Genomic DNA, 27,956 nt, shown 5'->3' with positions numbered 1-27,956 from the left:
TGTGTGTGTGTGTGTGTGTGTGTGTGTGTGTGTGTGTGTGTGTGAAGGAGTAACATGAAATTTGCTTGGGTGGTACAAGCAGATTTGCGATCGGCTGCTAACCTAAGGGTTGGTGGTTCGAACCCACCCAGTGGTGCCACTGAAGAAAGGCCTGGTGATCTATTTTTGTAAAGACTGCAGCCAAGAAAACACTATGGAGCTATTCTACTCTATAACACAATGGGTCGCCATGAGTCGGAATTGAATTCTATGGCAATGGAACCTACTTCTGAAAATCAGTCAGTGAAAACCTGATGGATCACAACGATACAGTCTGCAACAGATCATGGGGATGGCACAGAACCTGGTAGCATTTTGTTCCATTTGGCACGGGGTCACCATGAGTCGGGGTCAACTCAGCAGAAGCTAACAATGAGGAGTAGCATAAGGATCACAAAGGTCTGGCTCGATAGAATTCCAAAACTGCATCTATAACATTATAGCTGTGAAAGAAGCTATAAAAAGACCGATGCCTGTCCTCTTTCCTTGTAGTCGCCCAAGCTGTGGAGTGGGCAGCTTTGACTTTACTCTTGGGGAATAATGGCTCGGCTTTGAAAGACTTTTCTTCATCAAGAGAATTGTTGTTTCTTGGCCACAGTGGATGCCCACCATAGATGTATTCCTTTTTCTAAAGGGAATTTGTATACATTGAAAGTGATCTCTCAGTTGTAATGCAAGAGAAGGTACATGCATCTCACAATGGGAGAATACTACACCAAGGATTCCATCAGAATCTCCTATGGAAAGAGTGTGTCGAATTTTCATTCTTTGTTGTGGGTATACACACACACACACACACACACACATTAATACGTATATATGAATACATATGTATGTATGGCACATTTTTTCCTTGAGCATTTGACTGCTGTAATTGAAAATGAGTTATGTCTTCCCCTTTGAATACCACCAATTAGCTTTGCAATGAGTAGCAAGAAGGGCTCTGATATGACAAGAAGTTACTTCCAGACATAAAACCCCCAACAATTTATCTCATAATTAGCATCCCTGAGGAGAAGAAAAAATTCACAAAGATAACGCATGTATAATTCATTATTGCATATCACATCTCCCCAAGTAATTGGCTTGAGGAGGCATGGATTTTGAATTGCAAAATAATGCAGGGGGTGTTTGGGGGATCATAAAGAAGGGTCTCATTTTGGTTAGAAAATTCCCGTGCATGTAATTACTGTTTGTAAAACAGAGAGCGGTTCTGTAAGGACATCTCAGCTGGTTGGGGCGGACCTCACATCACGTGGGTCTGATGGTGCTTTCCCGAAAAGCAACGGAGACTTTCACAGCTGGGAGGAGAGGTAGAGGCTTTGGCAGCTTCTTGGCCTTGAGCCCACCACCCCACCTCTTTGTTCACCGTTGGTGTAAACTAACTAGAATAACCAGGGCCAGCCCCCTTGCTTGTTTTCCCCCCATACAAAAATTTATACATACATTGTTATGTGACCCTAATTGCTCTCTCCATACTGTGACAGCACACTCCAACTTTCCACCCCTGATTCCCCATGTCCATTCAACCAGCTCCTGATCCTCTCTGCCTTCCCATCCCACCTCCGAACAGGAGCTGCCTGTTTAGTCTCTTTTATCTACTTGAGCTAAGAGGCACACTCCTCACGAGTATCCCTTTATGTCCCTGTCTGAAGAGTTGGCCTTGGAAATTGTTTTAGTTCTGGGCTGATAGAGAATCCAGGGGCCATGCTTTCCAGGGTTTTCTTTCTTTTTTTTTTTTTTTTTAAAAAGCAGCTTTATTGACCTACAATTTAGATAGATAGATAGCTGCCATCGAGTCCCCTCTGACTCAGGGCAACGTTACGTACGACAGAACGAAATGTTGCCTAGTCTTGTGCCATCCTCAGGGTCACTGGCATGTACAAGTCCATTGTTGGGGCTGTTGTGCTAGTTCATCTCACCAAGGACCCTCTACATCACCAAACATGACATCTTCTTCCAGCGATTGATCCTCCTGATGACATGTCCAATGCAAGCAGGTTGGACAGTGTTCTGTTATGACCCGTAAGGTTTTCATTGGCTGAGTTTCTAAAGGTAGATCACCAGACCTTTCTTCTTTGTCTGTCAGTCTGGAAGCTCTGTTGAAACCTGTCCATTGTGGGTGACCCAGCTGGTATTTGAAATACTGGTGGCATAGTTTCCAGCATCTCAGCAACATGCAAGCCACCACAGTACAACAAACTGACAGACGGTGGTGGGAGCTATAATTTACATGTCATAAAATGCACTCGTTTTAAGTGTACAATTCAACGGTTTTCAGTAAATTGAATGAGTTGCGCTGGCATCACCACATCTAGTTTCTAAACATTCCCATGACACCAAAGAGATCCCTGTGCCCCTTGCCAGCAATCCCCGTTCCCACCCTAGGCAACCATTCGTCTCCTCTCTGATTCTATAGATTTCATGGAAATGGAATGATACAACATGTGGTCTTTGGCATCTAGCATCTGTCATTCAGCATGATACTTTTGAGGCTTATGCATCTCGTAGCAAGTATCCGTAGGAGTCCCAGGGTGGTACAGATGGTCGGTGTGCTTGGCTGCTCACCAAAAAGTTAGAGGTTTGAGTCCACCCAGAGGTGCCTCAGAAAAAAGGCCTGATGATCTACTTCCAAAAAATCAGCCATTGAAAACCCTATGGAGCAGAGTTCTACTCTGACAAACATGGGGTCACTGTGAGTTGGAATCGACTCAACAGCAACTAGTTGGTTGATTAGCAGATATCAATAGTCTGTTCCATTTTGTTGCTGAATAGAGTCCAACTGTACGGGTATACGACAAGTGGTTTATCCATTTACTAGTTAATGGACATTTGGGTTATTTCCACTTTGGGGCTCTTGTGAATAATCTGCTATGAACATTCACATATAAGCTTTTGTGTGGATGCATATTTTCATTCCTCTTGGGTAGGTACCAGGAGTGGAACTGCTGCAGCCCCCCCTTGTTTTTGAGCACTGGACTCATTGAGGTCCTTGGGGACAGGAATTCTGCTCTGGTCTATGACTGTAAACATTGTTGCTTCAAATCCTGGCTCAACCACTTGCTAGCTGTGTAACCTTGGGCATGTTTCTTAACCTCTTTGTGCCTCGCTTTCTTAGTAAAATGGAGATGCTCATAGTATTACCTCACAGGGTTTTTATGAGGATTAAATAAGTTAATATTGATGGAAGTACTTAGATTGGTACCTGGCTCATTCCCAAAAACCCACTGTCGTTGAGTCAATTCCAACTCAGCGACCCTGTAGGGCAGAGTAGAACTGCTCCACAGGGTTTCCAAGGCTGTAAATGTTTATGGAAGCAGACGGCCACATCTTTCTCCCATGCAGCGGCTGGTGGGTTTGAACCGCCAACCTTTGACTTAACAGCCAAGCACTTTAACCACTGCACCACCAGGGATCCTCACCTGGCTCATAGCAAGTGCAATCGAAGTATTGGTTATGTAAATAAATAAAATAAATACTAATTTGCACCTAGAAGTGACAGGTTTTATTAGAGCTGGAAAGAGCCTTTGAGATAATGGAGTTTATGTGGGTGACTCCACCACCCGTCTGTCAGTTGTTGTCATGGATTGAATTGTGTCCCCCCAAAATATATGTCAACTTGGTTGGGCCATGATTCCCAGTGTTGTGTGGTTGTCTTCCATTTTGTGATGTTAAAGAGGATTAAGGTGGATTGTAACACCCTTACTAAGGTCACAACCCTGATCCAATGTAAAGGGAGTTTTCCTGGGGTGTGGCCTACACCACCTTTTATTTTATAAGAGATAAAAAGAGCAGAGACATGGGAACCTCATACCACCAAGAAAACAGTGCTGGGAGCAGAGCGCATCCTTTGAACCTGAGGTTCCTGAGCAGAGAAGCTCCTAGACCAATGGAAGATTGACACGGACCTTCCTCCAGAGCTGACCAAGAAAGCCTTTCCCTGGAGCTGATGCTCTGAATTTGGACTTGTAGCCTATTGGACTGTGAGAGAATAAACTTCTCTTTGTTAAAGCCATCCACTTGTGGTATTTTCTGTTATAGCAGCACTAGATGACCAAGATAGTTTTAATAGTGTGGCGGCTTGCATGTTGCTGTGATGCTGGAAGCTATACCACCGGTATTTCAAATACCAGCAGGGTCACCCTTGGTGGACAGGTTTCAGCAGAGCTTCCAGACTAGGAAATTAGCCAATGAAAACCCAACAGAATGTTGTCTGATATAAAGCTGGAAGATGAGTCCCCTAGGTGGGAAGGTGCTCAGTATACACAGTGGTTGCAACAATGGACTGGAGCGTGCCAGTGATTGTAAAGCTGGTGTAGGACTGGGCAGCGTTTCATTCTGTTGTACATGAGTCAACTCAAAGGCAACTAATTAACAACAACAACAAGCATGTAACTAACACATTGGACCTGTAGGATTCCAATGGTATAATCATACAAGCCACTTTACTTTTGTTTCCTGCTGCCTCTTCAAATCCCACCCACCACCGCGGTCCTTTCCCAGGACTTTTCCAATTTCCTTAGATAACAAAGAGAAAGTCTGAATGTCACTTTAAGGAGCAAACATGGTGTGAATTCAGTGATTGAAAGGGTTCAGGCTAATATATTAGCCAGCATTCTGGGCTTCACTCACTCAGGCAGTTGCCTGCAGTCAGGAGTCCAGGTGTCAGCCTCAACTCCCCCACTCACCTCTTTTCTACTCACCAGCTGTAAGAGGGAGAAGAAGGGCGCACGGAAAGGTGTGTTACTTGACTGCTGTTAGCTGCTGTCAGACTCGTGGCAACCCCATGCACAACAGAACAAATGTTGCCCAGTCCTGCACCATCCGCATGATCGGTTGTGGATCATACCGTTGTGACCCGTGGGGTTTTCATTGGCTGATTTTCAGCTGGTCTCCAAGCCTTTCTTCCTAGTCCATCTTAGTCTGGAAGCTCCACTGAAACCTGATCAGCATGATAGCAACACAGAAGCCTCCACTGACTTACATGAGGTGTGCTGGCTGGGAACAAATCCCAGATCTCCTTCATGGAAGGCGAAAGTTCTATCATTGAACCACCACTACCTCTTATTGCTTGATTCGCACTGCTGTAACCTGGCTTTGTGTTCTATGGGCCTGACTGATGTGTACTGGTAACTTTCCAGCTGAGTCCCTCTGAATATAACTCCTTCGTCATGGGCAGGGGCCTGTCCTTTGCCTGATGCCCCACAGCCATCTTCTTCCCCCTGCATTATACCCACCCCTCAGTCTCTGTCTCCTGAGAAACCCAGGCCCTGGCAGATCACTTTTGGGCAGAATTCCTTTTTAAAAGAACCCTAAACCCATATATCTACAATGTGTTCCACACCTGGTGTCCAGGATTCATGCATCTTTTACCTGCTCTTGAGGGAGTGGCCCCTGGTGGCGTAGTGGTTAAGAGTTACGGCTGCTAACCAAAAGATCGGCAATTCGAATCTACCAGGCGCTCCTTGGAAAGTTTATGGGGCAGTTGTTCTCTGTCCTATAGGGTCACTACGAGTCGGAATTGACTCAGCGGCAATGGGTTTGGTTTTTTTGGTTTTTTGCTGCTGGAAGTTGTTTTGGTTCCCTCAGGAATCAGTCCTCTGTGTCACTTACTTGCAGGGGACACAGGCATGTCGAGCTCTGAGTGGGCCCAATGCAGATGCCCTCAAAGGCTTTGGGTGAGGAAGAAGCTCTGCCTCCTGCCCCCAAGCTCATCTCTTGGGCAGGACAACTGAGGTGGTCCCTATGGGAGACGACACTATCTCTCTTCTGTACAGCACTAAGATGAAAGTGTGAAATATTGGGCTCGAACAATATCTAAAGGGGCGTGTAGAAAATGCTGCCACATGTGGCCACCTTCCAAGTGCGATTATTCTTTTCTTTTCACCTTCAGTGTAGAATCTAAATTTTTTTATTGTGCTTTAAGTGAAAGTTTACAGTTCAAGTCAGTTTCTCATATAAAAATTTATCCACACATTGTTATGTGACCTTAGCTGCTCTCCCTATAATGTGACAGCACACTCCTCCTTTCCACCCTGGATTTCCCAGGTCCATTTAACCAGCTCCTGTCCGTTTTTGCCTTCTCATCCCTAATGCGATTATTCTTGAGTTGATTTTTGAGTTGCTTGAGCCTCCAAGGGGCCCACACCCTTCTGGAGATGTCCCATGGCTCTCTTAGAAGTCACCTCCAAAAATCCCTCCTCAGTCTCTACCCTCTCAACCTTTTTAACCTCTGATCTGGGTGGGAAGCGCGCTGGACAAGGGGCCCAAGAGTTGTGTAACCACTTCTACAAGATTCCCTAGAAAATGCACACCTTTGGTCCCTGTTTGACTCCTCATCTTGGTATCCATATCATACCTTGGTGCTGTAGTCAAAAGTTCTAATATATATTGCTCTAGTCCACATGATTTCTTTGCTGATGTTATGGATTGAATTGTGTACCTCCAAAAAGATATGTTCAAGTCCTAACCGCCAGTACACGTGAACGTGACCTCATCTGAAAATAAGGTCTTTGAAGTTGTTACCAGTTAACATGAGATCACACCTGGAGTAGGGTGGGTCTTAATGCCATCTGAGTGGTGTCCTTATAAAAGCAGGGAGCAGACACAGAGGAAGGATGGCTAGGAATGCCTGGGGCCACTAGAAACAGATGAGAAAAGATCTAGAGACTTGCACGGGAGAGAGTATGGTCCTGTCAGCACCCTGAATTTGAACTCCTTGCCTATACAACTGTGGGACAATAAATTTCTGTCCATATAAGCCACCCAGTTTGTGGTACTTTGTTATGGCAGCACTAGGAAGCTAAGACAGCTGGTAATTTGAAAACCACGCTTGGACGATTATCCAAGAGCCCTGTCATGGACTGAATTATGTCCCCCTCAAAATGTGTGTATCAATTTGGCTGGGCCTCGATTCCCAGTATTGTATGATCGTCTCCCATTTTATTATCTGATGTGATCCCCCTATGTGTTGTAAACTCTATCACTATGATGTAATAAGATGGATTAGCAGCAATTATATTGATGAGGTCTACAAGGTTAGGTAGTGTCTTAAGCCACTCTCTTGAGATATAAAAGAGAGAAGCGAGCAGAGAGACATGGGAACCTCATACCACCAAGAAAGCAGTGCCGGGAGCAGAGCGCGTCCTTTAGACCTGAGGTTCTGCTCAGAGAAGCTCCCAGACCAAGGGAAGATTGATGACACGGACCTTCCTCCAGAACCAATAGAGAAAGCGTTCTGCTGGAGCTGATGCCCTGAATTTGGACATGTACCCTAATGGACTGTGAGAAAATAAACTTCTCTTTGTTAAAGCCGTCTACTTGTGGTATTTCTGTGATAGCAGCATTAAATGACTAAGACAAGCCCCTAATGGATTTTATATCCCAAGGGGTTCAGATGGGTGCCTTTGGGTCCCTGAGAGCCGTGGCTGGCCCACTCAGTGACCAGTGTAGGGGCACACTTTGGGGGAGCGCAGTTTAAGAAGGACCTGAAGCCCTTGTGAGAGCCAGATATAAGACAAACAAGTTTTCCAGGATTTCTGCGTTATTCCAATGTCCCACTTGGCAGCCTTTGGTACAGCTGATGTGTGCCCACATTGTGCACACCACCTGGGGACCTTCCCTTGGTGTGATGGCTAAGGTTGTGTGTCAGCTTGGCTGGGCCATGATTCTCAGTTGTTTGGCAATCGTATGATGTTGTGATCACTTCCATGATGAGATTTGATATAATATGATCGCGTCCATTATAGGATCTGCTGTGAGTAGCCAATCAGTTGAAAAGGAGTTTCCTTGGGCATGTAGCCTGCACTGAATATAAGTGGGCAGTCTGGCAAGGCTCATGGGCTTTTGCTCACTCTGGGTTGTGCAGCTGGCTCTTGTTCGTCTGACCTCTGGTTCTTGGGACTTGAGCTAGCAGCTTACCTGCTGTCTTGCCTGCCAATCTTGGGATCCATCGATCTTCGCAGCCTGTGAGCAAGAGCCCTGCTCTCTGACCTGCCAGTCTTGGTCTCGCCGGCCCCTGCAGCTACGTGAATCAGGAGAAGCCTCTATTCTGTGTCATGGACTTTGGATATTCCAGTCTCTACAACCCACATAAGCCATTTCCTTGATATAAATCTTTATATATATTCATACACTTTACTGGTTTTGCTTCTCTAGAGAACCCAGCTTAAGACACTTGATTACTTGAGATAGTTGTGAGGAGCTGCTTCTCTTTGTTGGCTCCTTACTGTGAGTGGGTGCTTCTCTGTGAAGATGGTAGTAAGTAAAAGGGAGCATCCAGTTTTTCATCCTTGCTCCACACCTTCCAGTCACATATAGCTTTGGAATTCTTGCCTCAGGCTTTCCTTCAGTGGCCCTTCTCTTTGATTCATTACATAGATCAGCGACCTTGTGGTGTGTAGCTCTGAACTTGGAGGCAGAAAACTTGGACTCTAGCTCTGGCTTTTCTGCTTGAGCAAATTCCTTAGCTTCTCTGAGCCTCAGTTTTCTCATGTATAAATGGGAATAACAGTATGTTGTACCTCCTCTGCTTGACCTTATGGAGTTGTGAGAGTCAGATGGACAAGGCTACATGAAGATGCTTTGTAAGTTGTCAAGTGTTAGCCAGAAGTCAGACGTTTTAGCAGGCAGCCTCCAAGGTGGCCTTCAATGCCCCCCACATCCTGGTACTCAAGCCACTGTGTAATTCCTTCCCCATGAGTGTGGGCTGGACTTTGTAACTTGCTTCTAATGAATGGAAATAGCCCTGGTGGTGCAGTGATTAAGCATTCAGCTGCTAACCAAAAGGTAGGCGGTTGAACCTACCAGCCGCTCCTCAGGAGAAGGATGTGGCAGTCTGCTTCTGTAGAGATTACAGCCCTAGAAACCCTACAGGGCAGTTCTACTCTTGTCTGTAGGGTCACTGTGAGTTGGAATCGACTCCATGGCATCAAGTTCTGATGAATGCAAGAAGGCAGAAGTGATGGTGTGTGACTTGGAGACTAGGTCATAAAACTCAATGTGGCATCCCTCTCTCGCTGTCTGGGATCACTTGTTCTGGGAGAAGCCATGTCCTGAGCAGACCTGTGGAAAATTCCATGTGGTGAGACGCTAAAGCCTTCTACCAAGAACCACTTGAGGGAGCCATCTTGGAAGTGAATCCTCCAGCCCCAGGCAAGCCTTCAGAAGACTGCAGCCTCTGCTGACATGTTGGCTGTGACCTCCTGACTGACCCTGAGCCAGAACCACCTCCTGAGCTCCTCCTGGATTCCTGACCCACAGAAACTGTGTGAGGTAACAACTCTGTTTTTTTTAAGCTGCAAAGTTTTAGGGTAATTTATTACACAGTAATGGACAACTCCACCACTTGTCTGTCAGTTTTTTGTAATGTGGTAGCTTGCATGTTACTACAATGCTGGAAGCTATGCCACTGGTATTTTAAATTCCAGCAGGATCACCCATGGTGGACAAGTTTGAGTGGAGCTTGCAGACTAGGAAGAAACTCCTGGAGATCTATTTCTGAAAAGTATCCAGTTAAAACCCTATTGATCACAACAGAATATTGTCTGATACAGTGCTGGAAGATGAGCCCCCAGGTTGGAAGGCACTCGGAATACACAGTGGCAACAACAGTGGACTCAAGCATACCAACGATCATCAAGTTGCAGTGATTGTATTGGTTGGGGTCCAGACGGAAAAGAGAAGTCACCCCAGTTACATTTACAGAGAGAATTTAAAGAACAATTTACTGGGTACTGAAAAGGAACAAGGAGGCACTGAGGTAGCAGGAAGCATCTACATCCCTAGGGCTGGGGGGAGCGAAGGGGAGAGCTCTGTGGTGGTAGGACTTGGACCTCTGAGGAGGGGTCCCACCCACTGGAGGAGACACCCCTGAGGAGGCAAGATGAGGCTGGTTCTGGAAATGTTGGGAGACAAAAAGGCTGAAGACTGGAACCAGCTGCTGCTATTGGAACCAACTGGGGGAACCAACTGGGGGTCCAAAGTGAAGTTTGCTCACAGGAACAGTGAGCAGAGTGGGAGGACCAAGTCTCTTCTCCTGCCTCCATCCTTCCAGGTTCGCTCTTGCGCCACCTAGTGGCAGATCCTAATGTGGCGCAGCAGGCAAAGCAGAAATGTGCTTTGCCTTAGCCCGTTTCTTGACTTAGTGAATTGTAGATTAGTTAGAAGGTGCATTCCCTGCTGTGATGGTTAAGATTGTGTGTCAACTTGGCTGGGCCATGATTCTCAGTGTTTGGCAGTCGTATAATGTGATCGCTTCCCTGTTGAGAGTTGATATGTGATCACCCCCATGATGGGATCTGCTGTGAGTGACCAGTCAGTTGAAGGGGAGTTTCCTTGGGCGTGTGGCCTACATGGAGTGTGGGGGGATGTTCAGGCAGGGCTCTGGGCTTTTGCTTGTTCTGGATCCTGCAGCTGGTTCCTGATCGTCAGACCTCCAGTTCTTGGGACTTGAGCTAGCAGCTTACCTGCGGTCTTGCCTGCCAATCTTGGGATTTGTCAGTTTTCACAGCCTGTGAGCAACAGCCCTGCTCTTTGGCCTCCCGTTCTTGGGTTTGCCAGCCCCTGCGGCTACATGAATCAGGAGAAGCCTCTTTCCTGACTCATGGACTTGGGACATTACAGCCTCTACAACCACATGAGCCATTTCCTTGATATAAATTTCTATATATATATATTTATACGCTTTATTTGTTTTACTTCTCTGGAGAACTCAGCCTAAGACACCTGCCAAGGCGTTGTCCTCTGTTATTTATAGCAGCAGGAGCCTGTAAAGGGGATATTGTGTCACTGGAAGTTCCCTTCCTGGGGTTCCAGGATTTCCTAACAGTGTAACAAGTGTTACATGCCTCCATCTTGCCCAACCCTGCAACTAAACGATTGTGCGCCTCCCCACCAGATTTTCAGCTCTGGAGACCAAAGCCGTTATTTCTGCCCCACAGATCTGTTAAGCTCACTGATACAACCCGGTTTATATTTATATTTAACTTTTTAATTATTTAGCATGAAATAAAATAATTTACAGTTCATTTCTTCAGTGTAACTAGCCACATTTCAAGCGCCCAACAGTCACCTGAGACTAGTGGCTACCATATTGGACTGCAGAGAATAGTACATTTCCATCATTGCAGAAAGTTTTGTTGGTCACAGCTGTCTTAGCCTTTCAAATGCTGATAAACCAAAAAACCAAACTCATTGCCATTGAGTCCATTCTGACTCATTACATTGGATCTTGAAGAGGATGTAGTAGGTAGCTTCTCCAAACATTTTTGACCAGTGAGTCCTTTTTTTTCATTGATTAAGAATCCTGGGGACTGTAGTTTTGGGGGCATCTAGGTCAATTGGTATAACAAAGTTTATTAAGAAAATGTTCTGCATGCACTTCGGTGAGTGGCACCTGGGGTCTTAAAAGCTTGTGAGCAGCCATCTAAGATGCATTGATTGGTCCCAACCACCTGGAGTAAAGGAGAATGAAAAACACCAAAGACATAAGGAAAAGATTAGCCCAAGAGACAGAAAGGGCCACATAAACCGGAGACTTCATCAGCCTGAGACCAGAAGAACTAGATGGTGCCCAGCTACCACCAATGACCGCCCTGACAACAGAGAGTCCTGGACAGAGCAGGAGAAAAGTGTGCCGCAGAACTCAAATTCATGTTAAAAAAAAAAACAGACTTAATGGTCTGACAGAGACCGGAGGAACCCCCAAAGCCATGGCCACCAGATGCTCTGTTAACCCAGAACCGAAACCATTCCCGAAGCCCACTCTTCAGACAAAGATTAGGCAACACTATAAAACAAAAAATGATACACATGAGGAGTGTGCTTCTTACTTAGTTCAATCAGATACACGAGACCAAATGGGTGACGCCTGTCTGGAGGCAGGAAGGGACAGGACAGGAACTGGTTGAATGGACACAGGGAACCTGGGATGGAAAGGGGTAGTGTGCTGTCACATTGTGGGGATTGCAACTAATGTGACAATATGTGTATAAATTTTGGTATGAGAAATTAACATAAGCTGTAGACTTTCACCTAAAGCACAATTTAAAAAAAAAAAGTCTGGAAACCTGCTTTGGTTATGTGATCTTGTGATGGGTCCTTGATTTCTCTGGGTATCAGAGAGTTCTCTATTCTTGCTTTGGCCAATGTTATCTCTGAGTTTTCTGTCTGATTTCAAACCTCATTGCCAGCACATAGCATCTGATGATGTTACTTCCACATTTCTCCAGCACAGTGTCTAGCCTAGTTTCAAGGAAAACCAAAGATGTTACTCACAGAGCCCTGACTGAGCTCCCTGTCCCCTATCTCTCTCCTCAACAATCCCTTCTCCCGTCTGCTGCCATATCTGATCACCACCTTCCCTGTGGCAACCTCTAGTGGCTCATGGCCCACAGGAGGAACTCCAAAGCCAGAGCCTTCAGAACACACAGCTTGCCATTTGGGCTGTGCCTTTACCACTGCCTCCTTCACTTCTGCCCTCACCCTGCCCTTTGTCAAACATCACTTGTTCCCTGGACTCTTATATACTTTACACGCATGTGCCTTTGCTCAAGTTGTTCCCCTTTACCTGGAAGCCCTCCCATCCCTTTGTCCACCTCTTTGACCTTTGCAGCAGGAGCCTAGTTCATTGACAGCCCCAGCTGCTGCCCCTTTATATCTACCACCATGTTCATATCAAGGTCATGCTTTACCCGGCTTGCTCCCAGCCAATGGCTGAGCGTGGTAGGGGTACTAGAACCAGTTTAGGACTTGTCCAATGGGCAGCTTTTGTCAGGGATTCCCCAGTGACTTGTCTGAAGTGTTCTCAGAGCTGTCTGCCATATGAGACTTCCTTCTGAAGTCTTTCTTCACCCCCCCTTTCCCAGATATCAGGCCTGCACCTCAGCTGACAGCCCACCTAGTCTACTCCTGCTCCCTCCCCCTTTATCTTTCCTAGGCCTTCTCCCCAGTAAATTTCTGTATGTCTAATCCTATCTTGGCATTTCTCAAGGGATCCAAATTGACACAGCCCTCTTTGCCATAGCTTTCTCTGACTCAAACCAGGCAGAAGCAAGCACTTTTTAAAAATTTGTTGTTGTTTTTGAGAATATACACAGCAGAACAAACACCAGTTAAAAAGTTTCTGCATGTACAATTCTGTGACATTGATTACATTCTTCAAGTTGTGTAACCATTGTCACCCTCCTTTTCTGAGTTGTTCTTCCGCTGTTAACATATACTCAATGCCCTCTAAGGTTTCTAATTTTTCGAGTTGCTTTTATCACTTTGATCCCGCACAGAAAGATCTTAAAAGAGTATAATGCTGAGGCAGATGTTCTTTTTTAGTTAAGCTAAGCTATGGTTTTAAGAAGACTTCAGGGGATGTTTTTGGTTTAAGGTTTAAAGATGATCTCAGGGCAAGACTTTCAGGGGTTCATCCAGCTTCCATGGCTCCAGAAAGTTTGAATTCCATGAGAATTTGAATTTCTGTTCTGTATTTTCCCCCTTTTGATCAAAATTCTTCTATAGAGTCTTTGATCAAAACATTTAGTAATCTTAGCCAGATACCATCCAGTTCTTCTGGTCTCATGGCAAAGGAGGCACTTGTTCATGGAAGCAACTAGCCACACATTCCACTTCCTCTTCTGTTCCTGACTCTCCTTTTTCCTCTGTTGCTCCAGAATAAAGACCAATTGTTGTGCCTAGGATGGCCACTTGCAAGCTTTTAAGACCCCAGGCACTACACAAGGAATAGAAGCATTAAACACCGTATTAGGCCAGTTAACTGGGATGTGCCATGAATTCATGACCCTAAACCTCTAAACCAAGGAACCAAATCCCGTGAAGTGTTTGGTTGTAATATAAGCCTCAGCAACTGTTTCTTTCTTTTTTTTTGTCGTTGTAAATGTATCTATCACACAACTTTTGCCAGTTAGCAACTTTTTACAGGTATACATCTTATTGACAGCAATTACGTTAATCAGCTGTGCAACTCTACCTATAATCAATGCGATTTTTCCATCACCATAAACTGAAATGAAGTACTCCATAAGCAATAACCTCCCCCTTTAAAATCAGGCACTTTTTCATTCATGTTCTTGTAGCCCTCTTAGACTCCTGTTGGAGCATTTATCACATGCTACCATCATGGCTGCTGCTATCGTCATGGTGCCTGTCTCCTCTGCTGGGCAGCTCCTTGAGGTCAGGCACTTTGTTTCTTCTAGTCCGGTCTCCCTGTACCTGGCAGGCACTGATACATGCTTATTGAGTTGAATTGGGCCTGTTTATCCTTTTAGGGGCTGAGAAATCCTTTCTCAATGTGGCCAGTATTAAAGGAAGGCATGTTGCATGTCTCTTGTCCAAGAAAAGATGCAACCATATTATTTATGCATGGGACAAGGCTGCATCCATCATAAATGAGGGGGTTGAAGTTAACACACTTGTTTACTAATGGTCCACTTCATTTTTCAGCAATATGGTGCCCACAATCTTTGTTTCTTCTCCAAATAGGCACTCTGCAGTACATGGCTCCGGAGATTATTGATCAGGGACCTCGTGGGTATGGTGCCCCAGCTGATATCTGGTCCCTGGGCTGCACCATCATTGAGATGGCAACCAGCAGGCCTCCGTTCCATGAGCTCGGTGAACCTCAGGCAGCAATGTTCAAAGTAAGAGCTGTTTGGTACTCTAGGTTGCTGGGCAAGGTGCAGAGACCATGTGGAGTCTGAGTCTTTGGAGGAGAGGTTTCTGACTGGGTTTTGGGACTTGGGGTATCAGATCCTTTATCCTTTGATTCTGAAAACCCTCCCAAGTTAACAGAAAGGGTGATCCATGTATTGTGGCCAACATCGTTCTGATTGACCAGTATGGCTGGGGGTTTTACAAATGGACACACTGAGACCTTGGGAAGGGACATGCTTGCTTGACACTCCATGGGAAGTTGATGCCAAGAAAGTCCTGTGTGTTCAGGGTCAGGTCGGTAGCTTGTGGTTCCGTGTATGCTTAGACAAGTTTGAGAGGGTCTCTAGTGCTGACTTCCCATGGAGCAGTTTTATTCCCCTCATTGCTGGAAAGCAAGAGTGTGAGGTTGCAAAATGCCAAATGGCTATTACTTTTGGATAATGAAGTCACAGTACGGTAAAGCAATTTGATATGATTCCAGAAGCCTTGCTTCATGGGTACCCTGCCAATATGGAGGCCTCTCCGCCTGTTCCTGCCTTGCAGCCTCATTGCCTGCATCTTTGCCAGCCCCTCCAACTAGGCTTCTTCAGCAGAAAGAATTCAAAGGCACGAGTGCAGGAGGTTCAGCCCACTCCGGGTGCTATGTGCTTTGGGTCCCTGCCTTTGCTGCTCTTCTTCACCTGGCCTTGCCCCAGGACTTGGGCCTCTGTGGAAGACACTCAGACCTTCCCACCCTCACACCAGTTGCTCAGGCAGTTCCAAGGCTAAGATCTCAAGTCGACAAGGATCTCTAGCAACTGCAGTTCTAACATGACCTTGAACACCAGAGCTGGAGGATAGCGATGACCTTCTCCCATACTTAGATGTCTTCATGATGGACCCAGTTGGGGCCATGTAAGCTTGCTCGCGTAGCTTTAGTCTCAGTTCTTGGAATACATAGCAGCTGGGGCTGAGGGATACATTTGGGCCACCTGTGAGCCAGGGCTGTTTGTTTTCCAATCTGCTAGTGACTTCCTGTGTAAACTCAGGCACACCCATCTGAAGGCTGTGGGTCGCTACCTTCATCCTAGGGAATGAGTGACTCCCTCTACCTCTTCCTTCCTCCTGGTTTTAGTTAGCTCCTTAGCTATTCAAATTTTTTGAAAATGTATTTATTTTCTTGGATGGCATATGTATTAGTTTCTTAGGGCTGCCGTAACAAAAGACCACCTAGTGAGTGGCTTAAAACAACAGAAAGTTATTGTCTCACGGTTCTGGAAGCTAGAAGTCCACATTCAGGGTGTCTACAGGGCTGTGCTCTCTCTGAAGGCTCTAGGAGAAGATCTTTCTTTGTCTCTCCCAGCTTCTGGTAGACACAGGCGTTCCTTGCTATAGCAGCGTAACTCCAATCTCAGCCTTCGGCTTCACATGGTGGTCTTCCCTCTGTGTCTCTTCTCTTTGATAAGGACATCACTTAGCTGGGACTCAGACCCACCCTACTCCAATATGACTTCATGTTAACTGATAACATCTTCAAAGACCGTATTTCCAAACAGAGTCACGTTCACAGGTCACCAGGGGTTAGGACTTCAACATACCTTTTTGGGGGACACCGTTCAATCCATAACACCATAAAAAGTCTATTGCAAATGAGTATTTTACTATTGTAAATAATATTTTGTGTGTTCTCTTAACAAAGACTGTAGACATTATTTCTGGGATCTCTAGACTCCTTCAGGAGATTTTCAGGAAACTTCTGGGCAGCATCAGAAACAAAGGGGGACCTTTCCCCCCTCCCCAAGGAGACCTTTTGAGCAGCAGCAAAGCACCCTTAAAAGTGTTGTCTTTGCAAGGTGCCAGGGGGTTGCCCACACCTGTTCTTTCTTCTGAGAGCCAGGGGACAAGCTGTCCACTTCCACTGGGTTCTTGTCCTGAGTTTTTCCTCTGCCCCCGTGCCTGTGGTCACTGCCCACTCCTCTCCCTGCTCTCAGTGGGCTACCCTCTGTAATGGGCCCTGCGTTTTAAATCTTAGTAGTTTGAATCCATCCAGTGTCATGGTCATCAACTGCTGCTCTAACAGAAATACCACAAGTGGATGGCTTTAACAAAGAGAAGTTTATTCTCTCACGGTCTAGTAGGCTACAAGTCCAAATTCAGGGTGCCGGCTCCAGGGGAAGGCTTTCTCTCTCTGTCAGCTCTGGAGGAAGATCCATGTCATCAATCTTCCCTTGGTCTGGGAGCATCTCATCCCACGAACCTCAGGTCCAAAGGTCATGCTTTTCTCCTGGCACTTCCTTCTTTGGTGGTATGAGGTTCCCATGTGTCTCTGCTTGCTTCTCTCTTTTATATCTTGAAAGAGATTGGCTTAAGACACTATCCAATCATGTATACCTCATCGGTATAATGTCATCATAGTGGTAGACTTTACAACACATAAAGAAATCACATATAACCTCATCATAACGATAGAGTTTACAACACATAAGGAAATCACATCAGATTTACAAAATGGTACACAGTCATACAATACTGGGAATCATGACCCAGCCAAGTTGACAGATATTTTGGAGGACACAATTCAATCCATGATATCCAGCCTTTAGTGGTCCGAAAATCCAAAACTCTTGAACTGTGTTTAAAATATAAGTGTGCTCCTCCTTGGTCAAGGGACACTGTGGGATCTGAAGTCTTCAGGGTGTGCAGTTTCCTTTCTACAGCACCCAGATCCCCCTTAATGGGGGCAAAGCAGGCTGAGGCGGCCCAAGATTGCCAAGGAGCTGGGACTAGGGGCGGACCTGGTGGGCTGAATGGCTTCCATCCCTGGATCCATTAGAAAAGAAACAGGGAAGACGGCATACTTTAAGATGCCAACTCCTAAAAAGAAAAGAGAGCCACTCCTAATGGGGACAGTTATGCAAGATGAACGAGTAGGATTTGTCATAGAAGCATTTCCATATCACAGGGAGATGGGACAACTCAGACCCAACTCTTGGTCCCCTTATAGTCCATAGGGACAGAGAGCCTTTAGCAGGACAGTGATTCACTGTCCAGAAGGTGGAAGCTGAAGCAGAAATTCTAGCAGGGCCCCTGTTGTGGATTGAAGTGTGTCTCACCAAAATCTTTGTTGGAGTTCTAACCCCGACACTGGGTGATGTAATCTTGTATGGAAATAGGGTTTTCTTCGTTATCTTAATTAGATCATACCCGAGTAGGGTGGGTCCTAAATCTAATTACTTCTGAGTTATAAAAAGCAGATTAGACACAGAGACACACATAACATGGGAGTCGGGGTTGGGGGGTGGGGGGGACAGATGCCATGTGAGGACTGTCTACAAGCCAAGGAACCAAGGAACTCTTGGGTTATCAGCAAGGAAGGAATCCACGTGGCCGAGACCCTGATTTGGACTGTTAGCCTCCAGAACCGTGAGAAAATAAATTTCTGTTCTTTAAAGCTGCCCACTTGTGGTATTTGTGTTACAGCAGCAACTAGGCATCTAAGACAAGCACCAACAGAGAAGGGCAGTGCCCCTTCCCCAGCCAGTTTGACCTCATGGGGATGAGGGGTTGGGTTTAGCTTTGGATGATTAGTTCCTTGTCTGAGTTACCAGTCCCAAGGGTTTATGTGCACGTGGTTTAGAACTGGAGCTTGGGAGTTTAGGCTGTTAGAGGTTAAGAGGCGTGTGGGGCATCTGTTGGATAAGCTGTGTTTTAGGAAACAGATAACAGCTGCCTCTGAGTCCCCTCCTTTAGCGCATCCTGCTGCAGACTGGCCCAAGTTCCGTCGCAGTTTTCTACTGCTGTGGAACAAACCACCACTTAGAGGCTTCAAGCAGTGATTGTGGGTTGACCGGTTAGTTCTTCTGCTGGTTTCTCTTGGGCTCACTCATGTGGCTGCACTCAGGGGGTGGCTTGGCAGTGTGGTCTGAGATGGCCTCTTCCACCTGGCTGGGGTTGCAGCTGGGATGGCTGGGCCATGCTTTCCATGTGGTCTTCACCCTGGGCTTCCTCACTGCTTGGTGGTCTTTGGATCTAAAGAGGACTAGAGTGCAAGCTAGGGAAGGCTCTGAAACTTAAACACTATCACTTCTGCCAAGAGGCCAGCCCAGATTCAAGGGGTGGGGGAAATAGAGTCCATCTCAGGAGGGGTGCAGCATCAGGATAACATTGCAAAGGGGCGGGGACACAGGTGAAGTTCATTGGGGCACTATTGTAACCTGTCACCAGCCCTGCACAGAATGGCGAATGTAGAGCTTTGTAGTGACTTACCTGCGACCTCACTGATACAGATTGGCTACCTCTCCCTTAAATGCAGGTGGGGATGTTTAAGATCCATCCAGAGATTCCGGAAGCTCTTTCAGCTGAAGCCAGAGCCTTCATTTTATCCTGTTTTGAGCCTGACCCCCAAAAACGTGTCACAGCTGCCACCCTGCTCAGAGAGGGTTTCTTAAGGCAGGTGAACAAGGGCAAGAAGAACCGAATTGCTTTCAAGCCCTCAGGTGAGGCCTACCCAGACAGCTGGACCAGGTGGCTGCACTGAGCTTCCCACCTTGGCGAAGGGTGGCAGGGATTGGCGTAGCAGGTTTGGGGCTTGCCAAAGCCCAACCAATGCATGTCTGTCTGACTTGTTGACAGGCACGTGAATCTCCAGTGGACTGTGATGCCACCCCCTTGTTATAGTCTTTCCTTTGAGATGGTGATGAGGAGGGAGGTGTCCTGGCTGGAGTCTGCTGTCTTCCTGGACAGAGCCCGGTTGCATTGTAGCAACCTGGCCTTCTGTGCTGCCCCTGACCCTGATTGAAGAGAGTGTCGGGGACAGTTTGCAAGGGCTTCTGCCTGGGGTGGCTGTCCTGCAGACCACCAAAACTAAGTGACCCCTTCTGGGGCAGTAAATCCTGATGGCAGTGACCTAAGGGAGACTCCTGAAAAGGAGGCCGTTTGTTTTCATTTTCCTGGTGTGGATCAGGGTCAGAACCCATGAAAGAAGGGCTCGGTGTCTTCCTCTGCAGAGCATGGTCGTCCGACTAGGTGCCTGCCCTGCTCCCCACCCCCCAAGTAGGCTTGTTAGAAATGAAGAGTTTCGGACCCTACTGGATCAAAATGTTCATTGTCACGGGATTTGGGGGTTATTGTTTGGACAGCCCAGTTGGAGCAGCGCAGGCTCCCTGGAGCTCACCTCCTCCCTCCCTCCCTTTCTCCTCCCTCCCTCCCTTTCTCCTCCCTCCCTTCCTTTCTCCTCCCTCCCTCCCTCCTTTCTCCTCCACACAGAGGGGGCCCTGGCGCTGCCCTTGCTGGGGGAGTTTGCAGGTGGTGGTGGCGGTGGCAGCGGCGTCAGCAGCAGCAGCAGCAGCGAGCACAGCTCCATCTCCCCTGACTCAGAGGCCCAGTCCGATGTGTTCTTCGAGAAGGCCCGGTCCCCAGCCTCCGAGTCACTGCCCAAGCACCACCTCAGTCATCTTCCCAGGTACAGCCTTTGTGCCTGGGCTGCAAGAAGTACTCATATTCCTCAGGGGCAAAATACCTGCAGGCAAAATCCAGGTGTTCCATCAGTATAGGACCACGTGGTCACTACGCTAGCAAGGAGGAGAGTTTGTTCATTTGCTGTCCCTCCCCCTTCTTCCCCTCCCTCCCTTTGTCCCTCTCCTTCCCCCCTCCCTTTTCCCCCTCCTTCTCCTTCCTCCCCTTACCCCCTTCCCCTCCCTCCTCTTGCCCCTCCTTCTCCTTCCTCCCCTTACCCCCTTCCCCTCCCTCCTCTTGCCCCTCCTTCCCTTCTCTCCCTTTGCCCCCTCCTTCTCCTCCTTCCCCTTGCCCCCTCCTTCCCCTCCCTCCTTCCCTTTACTTTGCTTCTTCCCCCTCCTGTCCCCTCTCCCCCTTCTGCCTCCCCTCTTTCTTCTCCTCCCACTCAGTCTCCCCCTCCCTTCCCCTTCTTGTCCCCTCTTCTCTCCTTCATCCTCCCCTCCCTCCCCGTCCCCCCTTTCCAGTACTGGAGCTCCGGGGATAGAGAAAACACTGCATTTCTCTTCAGATTCACCTTCCTCCTGCTGTTTCCAACCTTCCCCTGCAGTGCCATCTTCTTGAGGGTGGGGACTGCAGAGTATTTGTCTCTTCACACCCACTCTCCCCATAGGGCCCTAGCCTGGGACACTTCTGGAGAAGGTGCCCAGGGACTGCAGACATTGTCCATGTGTGTTTGCCCACAGTGTTCCAGATGAGAGCACTGCCTTGTCCCCGGAGGACAGGGACCCAGGCCTCTTCCTGCTGCGCAAGGACGGTGAGCGCCGTGCCATCCTGTACAAAATCCTGTGGGAGGAGCAGAGCCAGGTGGTTTCCAACCTGCAAGAGTGCGTGGCCCAGGTACAGGCCTCAGGGAGGGCACCTGCTGATCCTGCCCCCTCTGCCCCATCCAAGGAGGGACTGAGGAGGTTCCTGCTACACTGGAACATTCTCATAGTTACAGTAATCACTATAAAGGTTTCCCAACTTCCTTCCCTACCCCAGTAAAACAAAATACCAAGAGAAAAAAAACAAAAACAAACAAAAAAAAAACCACCGTAACATGAATTTGCAAAATACTGCGGTGAGTCTAGGCAGTGGTGGGCCGGTGCTGCCCCCTGGTGGTGAAACCAGCCGGATGGCCACACAAAGTCCAGTGGGTGGGAAGAGCCTCAGCCTCTGGGAGCCCAGGTAATCCCCTAGCTATGGGCTTTCTAAACTGTCCAGGAGGACACTAGAGCTGTCCTCAGAAGCTGGAGAAGAATCACTTTGGGAGGGAGCTTTTAACTAGGAAGCAGTAATGGCAAACTGATTTCACACCTCCGTTACTTTGGTTGGGGAAAGTCCTTTTATGAAGCAGACACTGCCCCATGATGGAAGCATGAGCCATATCTTCTGATGAGGCCCCAATCTTTCTCCTTAATATGGGGCTTAGTTGTAAGAGTGTGTTTGCTTACACATGCAGGCCAGGGAAGAGCAGGGACCAGATAACCCTCAGACAGGAAAGATCTGGAAGAAATTCCAGGAGCAAATGGAGAACTCTTCTCACCTGACAGTTGCACAGTTCCATTAACTAGATAATTGTCACCTAGTTTCCCCTCAATGAGGCACAGTGGTTAACCGCCTGGCTGCTAACCCAGAGGTCAGTGGTTCGAACCCACCAGCCACTCCATGTGAGAAAGATGTGGCAGTCTCCTTCCGTAAAGATTACAGCCTTGGAAACCCTATGAGGCAGTTCTCTGTTCTATAGGGTTGCTATGAGTCAGAATCGACTCAACGGCAACGGGTTTGTTTTTTTGATTCCCTAAATATTTCTTGAATTTTCCCTCCTTCGCTCAGACTTACTCAATGAAAATAAATTTTTTTCTTTCTTTTTTTGGGGGTGGTTAGAGTTCAGAAGAGTTGCATCTCTCAGTTGGCCACATCAAGCAAATAATTGGGATCCTGAGGGACTTCATACGCTCCCCAGAGCACAGGGTGATGGCGTCTACAATATCAAAGCTAAAAGTGGAGCTGGACTTTGACAGCTCATCCATCAATCAGATTCACCTGGTACTGTTTGGATTTCAGGATGCTGTGAGTGCTACATCTAGCCCTAGAGAACATACTAGAAGGCAGGGAGCCCACTGAAGTGGCTCATAGCTAAGACCACAGAGTCTGATTACCATCTTCTCCCACCGTCCTCATCTCTTGTCACCTGTTTAAGTCCCAAGTTTCTGCAGCACCCTCTAAACACAGTGTGCAAGTATGTGAAATGTCACCTCAGTAAATGTGCTGATTTGCACTTGGCCATGAAAAGCATGAGGATAGGATTTGGGTACATGTGGCAACCGCTAGCAGAGTGGGTGTGGGGTTTAAGCTTATATGTCTGCCCAAACAGAAGGGAGTTCCTCCAGGCCAGAAACCATGTCTTGTTCATGTTTGTGTCCCAAGCACCGAAGATGGAGCTGACACTTCATAATTGCTCAGTAAATGCTTGTTGAAAAAACAAACGAAGAGCTCAGCGAGGCTGATCTATCACTGTACCCATCCCCCCGCCCCCAGCATGACTTAGGGCTAGCTTAGAGGAAGACTCAATCCCAAGGAAAACACAAGTAGGTCAGAAAACCAGGGCAGCTTGGTTGATACTTCATCTCAGGGTAGAGGCAAATTAGAATTAGTAAGGACTAACTTATATTTCTTAAAAGTCTACTGTATCAGGAATGTGAATTTTTATGATTTTTAGGTAAATAAAATTTTGAGGAATCACTTAATTAGGCCCCACTGGATGTTTGCGATGGACAACATCATTCGCCAAGCGGTGCAAGCTGCGGTCACCATTCTCATCCCAGGTAAGTGCCTTCTTTGTGGTCAAGGTCAGCTTCAGGCTATGGAAAAATCAGAAATGTCCCGTGCACTCACCACTGTTGCTTTCTTCTGTTTCATCTTGGCTATGTACTTCCCTGCATTTGGGTGAATGCTGCCATAGACTCCTTCTGGAGCCAAGATTCTGTGTTCTAAGAATCTCACGGCTCTGTTTGTGTGCTCCCTTGGCGTAATGGAGTTGACTGCAGGTAGATCTCTAAGGGAGTGTTGAGCCTGCGGGTGAGGATCCTGCACTCCTCTGGTATCCACTGTCTATTTCCGGGTGAGCTCACCAAAGGCTTCCTGGTTGCTTGATCCTCTTAACGTTCAGTGTCTTTTCTGAGAATCATTATGTGGTAGCTGTAGAAATCTTTGGCTTTTGTAGCCTGTTTTTGAGATGTCAGGGCTGCTAAATACCAAAGTTGATTCTGTTTTTATGGTGACTTCTACAAAGGGGGACTTTAAACCTATTTTGTTGACATTGCCACTTCCTCTATTTACTTTGATCTCTCTGGTCATCTTACCTGCCCTTCTGACAATTCCCTAACATGGGCTACAGGAAAGGCTTGTTAAACCCAATGCTTCATTACTTCCCTACTCCAAGCAGGCAACTTTCTGTAGTTGAAAAAAAAAACCCGGGCCTGGTTGTACCTTTTTCAAGCTGTCCTTAGCTAACTCAACATGTTTAAGCCTCTCTCTCCTCATCTGTAAACTGGGGGTTAATCGTTTTTACACGGCAGAGGACCAAATGAAGTCTCCTTTCCACTGAGGAAGTCAGTAGTACCCTGATGGTGTTGCATTGGCCAGGCTAGCCTCTGTACAGTGTGGTTTGCTGAGATGGGACATAAGCTCCACCAAGCCCTGGCCTTGTTGAAATGCTCTTTTGATAAAAAGCAGTTGCTGTCAAGTCAGCTCCGATTCATGGCAACCCCACGTGTGTCAAAGTAGAACTGTGCTCCATAGGGCTTTCAGTGGCTGATTTTTGGGAAGTAGATCCCAAGGCCTTTCTTCCAAGTCTTCTCTGGGTGGGCTCAAACCTCCCAACCATGTGGTTAGCAGGTGAGTAGTTAGCTGTACCACCCAGGGACCATAGTCGTTCCTACTATGATTTTGCAGAGCTACAAGCACAGTTCGAGCCTGCCTCTGAGATGGAAGGGGTAGATAAGGATGCAGACATGGAAGACTACCACCCCCTGGCAGACTCAAATGGAAGCAAAGTGCCTGCCACCTATGGAGGGAGCAGACCCAGTTCAGCAGCCTTCCAGGAGATCCAGCTCCACCATCCCTACCAGCACCTGAGCCTCCAGCTGGGCAAGCTCAGGGAGGAGACTACCAGGTAAGAATCTTCTACACCCAGTACCTGGAAGAGGGGTGGGAGATTGACTGGAACTGACAAGGTGATTGGTTTAATTGGGTGGACAGTGCCTCACCTGGGTCTCAGAAAAGCCATTTAAAGTACAAATGGTTTGTTGTAGAGCATCTTAACGATCTGTGAACTGGGCAGGGGGGTATTATCAGGTTAAACTGAAGGACTGAAACAGGTATGTATCCCACAGCCCTAGCCTCAAGGAAGTTTTCCCACTCATCTTGGACTCTTCCTTGTGATTTTTCACAGTCCTTCGGCAGGCAGTCGTGGGCTGCTTCCCATCCAAGAGTGCCTGTACTGCTCAGTGATCCCCCAGAACACTTGTCTGTTTTGTTCACTTCCTGGCACATAGTAGGTGCTCCCTAAGTCTTTGTTAAATGAAGTGATTCCCATTTGCTCTGGGGATCCCATTGTCAATGGGCTTTAAAATATATATATATTGATCCACAGCTGTAGCGAACTAGTTGGTACTTGTTCCAAATGTTGCTTTGTAGCCATAAGGTCACTGGTGATGCTGATCAATACTTAACAGGAGTTGATAAGGTACCAGGAATACGTATTTTGGCATAAAAGTTGTATACATCCCCAGGGATCTCTGAAGCTTAACTAAGGCAGATCAAATCACTTTTTAAAAGGACCTAGAATTTTAATTAAATGGTAGAGGCAAAATTCTTAGTTTTAAAATATGACAAATATGAAAGTTGACAGTAATACTTAGCATCTCTTTAAAATGTTTTTTTCTGGTAAGGTTTGCAATCACCAAATTCATAAAATGCTATCTGTGGGTTCAAAGTTAGTCCTCTCCACTGTTGAGTCATTCTTCTGTCTCCCAGTCTCAGGAGAATTAGGCAGTCAGTGAAGTTATCAGCCAGCACATGAGCGCAGGTCGTTAATAAGCACGCAGTGCCTCTGTAGTGTGCCTGCCCCTGTGCTACAGACAGCTGTGTGATGGTCGGACAGAACGATGCTCGGTGGGAGTATCTGGTCAGTCCTAGTGACAGCCCCACAAGCCCATTTCGCCCATAAAGTTGGTTAGAGCTGTTTACCTAGCCTGCTCTCCGGTCCAGACGGGCTCAAGGATGCATCAGGGCTCCAGTTGGAGTGCTACAATTGCCTCCTTAGCTAGTGGAAAAGGAGGACTTGTTGAGAGACAAGGACAAGGCAGGCAGGGTAGGGATGGGAAATGACTTCAGCGTTCCTCACTTGTTGAGCGCCAGCATTTCCTGTGTTGCTCCCTGGGCCAGAAGTGCTGTATCCACACCCCATTTTTGCCAGCAAATTACCCAGTGCCGCCTGTGTCATCACACTTGCTCCCTGTTTTGCCGGGATGTTCACATACTGTTGCAGGGTGACTTTTGAGGGCAATTTCAATGATGTAAGAGCAAGTCCACCAGCATGGATCATATAAATTAACAAAAAGCATGGCGTTAAAAACCAAAGGAATCTCCATTCCCTAGGTGCCTGCAGAAACAAGAAAAGCTGGAAACGGCTCTAATCTGCGAGCCCCTCCCAGCATGGGGGGTGGTGGTGAATCCAGTGCTCTAGGCTCAGCTATGCCAATCCCTTTCTTGTCCCAGGGAAAACTACAAACAAGATTGGGTGTCAGGAGACTATCCTGAGGGGAGGAGCCCAGCCAGTGTGAGCTTCCCTTCAGCTTCTTTATCTTATTAGGGAGACAAGTTTAAATAACCAGACCATCCTTCTGGCTGAGTTCTGCCAATTGACATCAAGTTAACTTTTTGGTTCGTGATACATTTTGAGACAAAATATACTCACTAAGTGCAAGTCTTTGTTTTCAAGTGGAGGAAAAACACGAGGGTTCCCATATACAGGCTGAAACCTGATTCACAGAACTTTTAGAAACGTCACCTTTGCTTCCCTCACTAGACTTGACTGGTGGCCTTGGTTTTGTCAATCTCTAATATTCAACATGTTTGAGTTGAATTGAACAGTGTTTGTTAGGGTATTCATCAGGGTCTCTGGATGATGGCTTTTTTTTTTTTTCTTAAACCAGACTTTTGGAATACCTAATTCAAAGAGAGAGAGAGTACCAGAATTTCCTACGGCAAACTCTAGAACAGAAAACTCAAGAACTGTATCACCTCCGGTTACATTTAAAATCTAATGGTGAGTCGTTTTCCACTTGGTCTGATTTATGTGTATGAGAGAGATGGTTTCAAATCTGGCTAATAAACATATTTTAGTCAACCCTGAAATCAGTCTAAGTTATCCTCTATTAAAGTGGTATTCCAGTAGGTTCTAGAATACTGTGCTGTTGAGTCGATTTCAAATCATCGACCCCATGTGACAGAGTAGAACTGCCCCATAGGGTTTCCTAGGCTGAAATCCTTACAGGCATAGATTGCCAGGTCTTTATCCCATGGAGTTGCTGGGTTGGTTCAAACTGCCGACCTTTTGGTTAGTAACCGAGCTTTTGACTGATACGTTCAACAACAAACATGGGGTGAACAGCAAATGCATGTGAAAGAAGCCAGATCCAAAAGGCTACATACTATGATTCCATTTATACAGTCTTCTGGACAAGGCAAAACTGTAAGGACAGAAAACAAATCAGAAAATGGCTGGAGTTGTGGGGAGGGGACTGACTATAAACAGGCACAAGGAAACTTTTTGGAGTGATGTAAATTTCTGTATCTTGATCATGGTGGTTATTGTATGCATTCTTTCATAGCACTGTATGTATACCTAAAAGCAAGAGAAAGATGCGACAGTCTGCTTCCATGAAGATTTACAGCCTTAGAGTAACCCTATAGGTCATGTAAAACTGCCTCATAGTGTTTCCGAGTCAAAACCGACTATACGCAGTGTGTTTGGTTTGGTTTACCTAAAAAGGCTAGTTTACTGCATAAAGTATACCTCAGTAAACCTGAGTTCTTCATTTTGTGCCACTTGGGAAAGAGCTGTAGCTACCTCTTGGAATGAATGAATGAATGAACAGGGAAATCTCAGTAGTGAAACTATTATTTCCTCACTTGCAGTTAGGGATATGATTCCCAAGAAAAAGGCATTTAAAGGCAGAGGAATAAGCATATAAGGTGGTAGGCAGAAAACATGTCAAATTCCAAGCTAAACAAAGGCAACACAGTTAAGGATTATTTTATGCTCTGGAAACAGAATCCAAGAATTATAATCCAAGAATTATGAATCATTGTTTAATATATATTTGAGCAACTGAGTGATACAGACTTAATTCATTTCCTTTTCATATCACCCTATTTATGTTCTGGAAGAGTTTTACTGTCTGACATTAATATACAATAAAACACATTTCTAATCATTACAGGTATTACACAGAAGCCAGCACCCCATTGTGGGTATCCTGGGCAGAGAACAGATCAGGAGCTCGAAGACTGGTTGAAACTGCAAGGAGCAGATGCTGAGACAATTGAAAAGGTAAATCAGTAATCATACAGCTGTTCCATATGCTGTTGTTAAAGCTTCTGAGCACGTGTATATTTGATCTTCGTTTCAGATTGCTGAAGAGGGTTATACACTTTCTGATATTCTTAATGATATCACTAAGGAAGATCTAAGATACCTTAGACTTCGGTAAGCG

General features: G+C 46.5%; 1 protein-coding gene across 6 annotated transcripts in view; it reads left to right on the top strand.

The window, feature by feature from the left end:
• MAP3K15 (mitogen-activated protein kinase kinase kinase 15) overlaps nucleotides 1–27,956 on the top strand; it is a 123,805-nt gene that overhangs the window by 87,820 nt on the left and 8,029 nt on the right. For all 6 annotated transcript variants that reach the window (XR_002825061.1, XM_023737260.1, XM_023737258.1 and 3 more), the window contains exons 18-27: nucleotides 14,530–14,687; nucleotides 18,992–19,175; nucleotides 19,945–20,140; nucleotides 20,877–21,030; nucleotides 22,060–22,245; nucleotides 22,895–23,000; nucleotides 24,130–24,349; nucleotides 26,394–26,506; nucleotides 27,684–27,793; nucleotides 27,873–27,949. Coding sequence is in view for 5 of the 6 variants with exons in the window: in XM_023737260.1 (XP_023593028.1) it covers nucleotides 14,530–14,687; nucleotides 18,992–19,175; nucleotides 19,945–20,140; nucleotides 20,877–21,030; nucleotides 22,060–22,245; nucleotides 22,895–23,000; nucleotides 24,130–24,349; nucleotides 26,394–26,506; nucleotides 27,684–27,793; nucleotides 27,873–27,949 (1,504 nt within the window). In the remaining variant the exon portion in view is untranslated. The remainder of the gene's footprint in view (nucleotides 1–14,529; nucleotides 14,688–18,991; nucleotides 19,176–19,944; nucleotides 20,141–20,876; nucleotides 21,031–22,059; nucleotides 22,246–22,894; nucleotides 23,001–24,129; nucleotides 24,350–26,393; nucleotides 26,507–27,683; nucleotides 27,794–27,872; nucleotides 27,950–27,956) is intronic.

Source organism: Trichechus manatus, unplaced genomic scaffold (assembly GCF_000243295.1).
Source record: "Trichechus manatus latirostris isolate Lorelei unplaced genomic scaffold, TriManLat1.0 scaffold00100, whole genome shotgun sequence".
NCBI classification, from domain to species: Eukaryota; Metazoa; Chordata; class Mammalia; order Sirenia; family Trichechidae; genus Trichechus; species Trichechus manatus.
The sequence above is the reverse complement of the archived record's forward strand: the minus strand, read 5'-3'. Positions and strand labels throughout refer to the sequence as shown.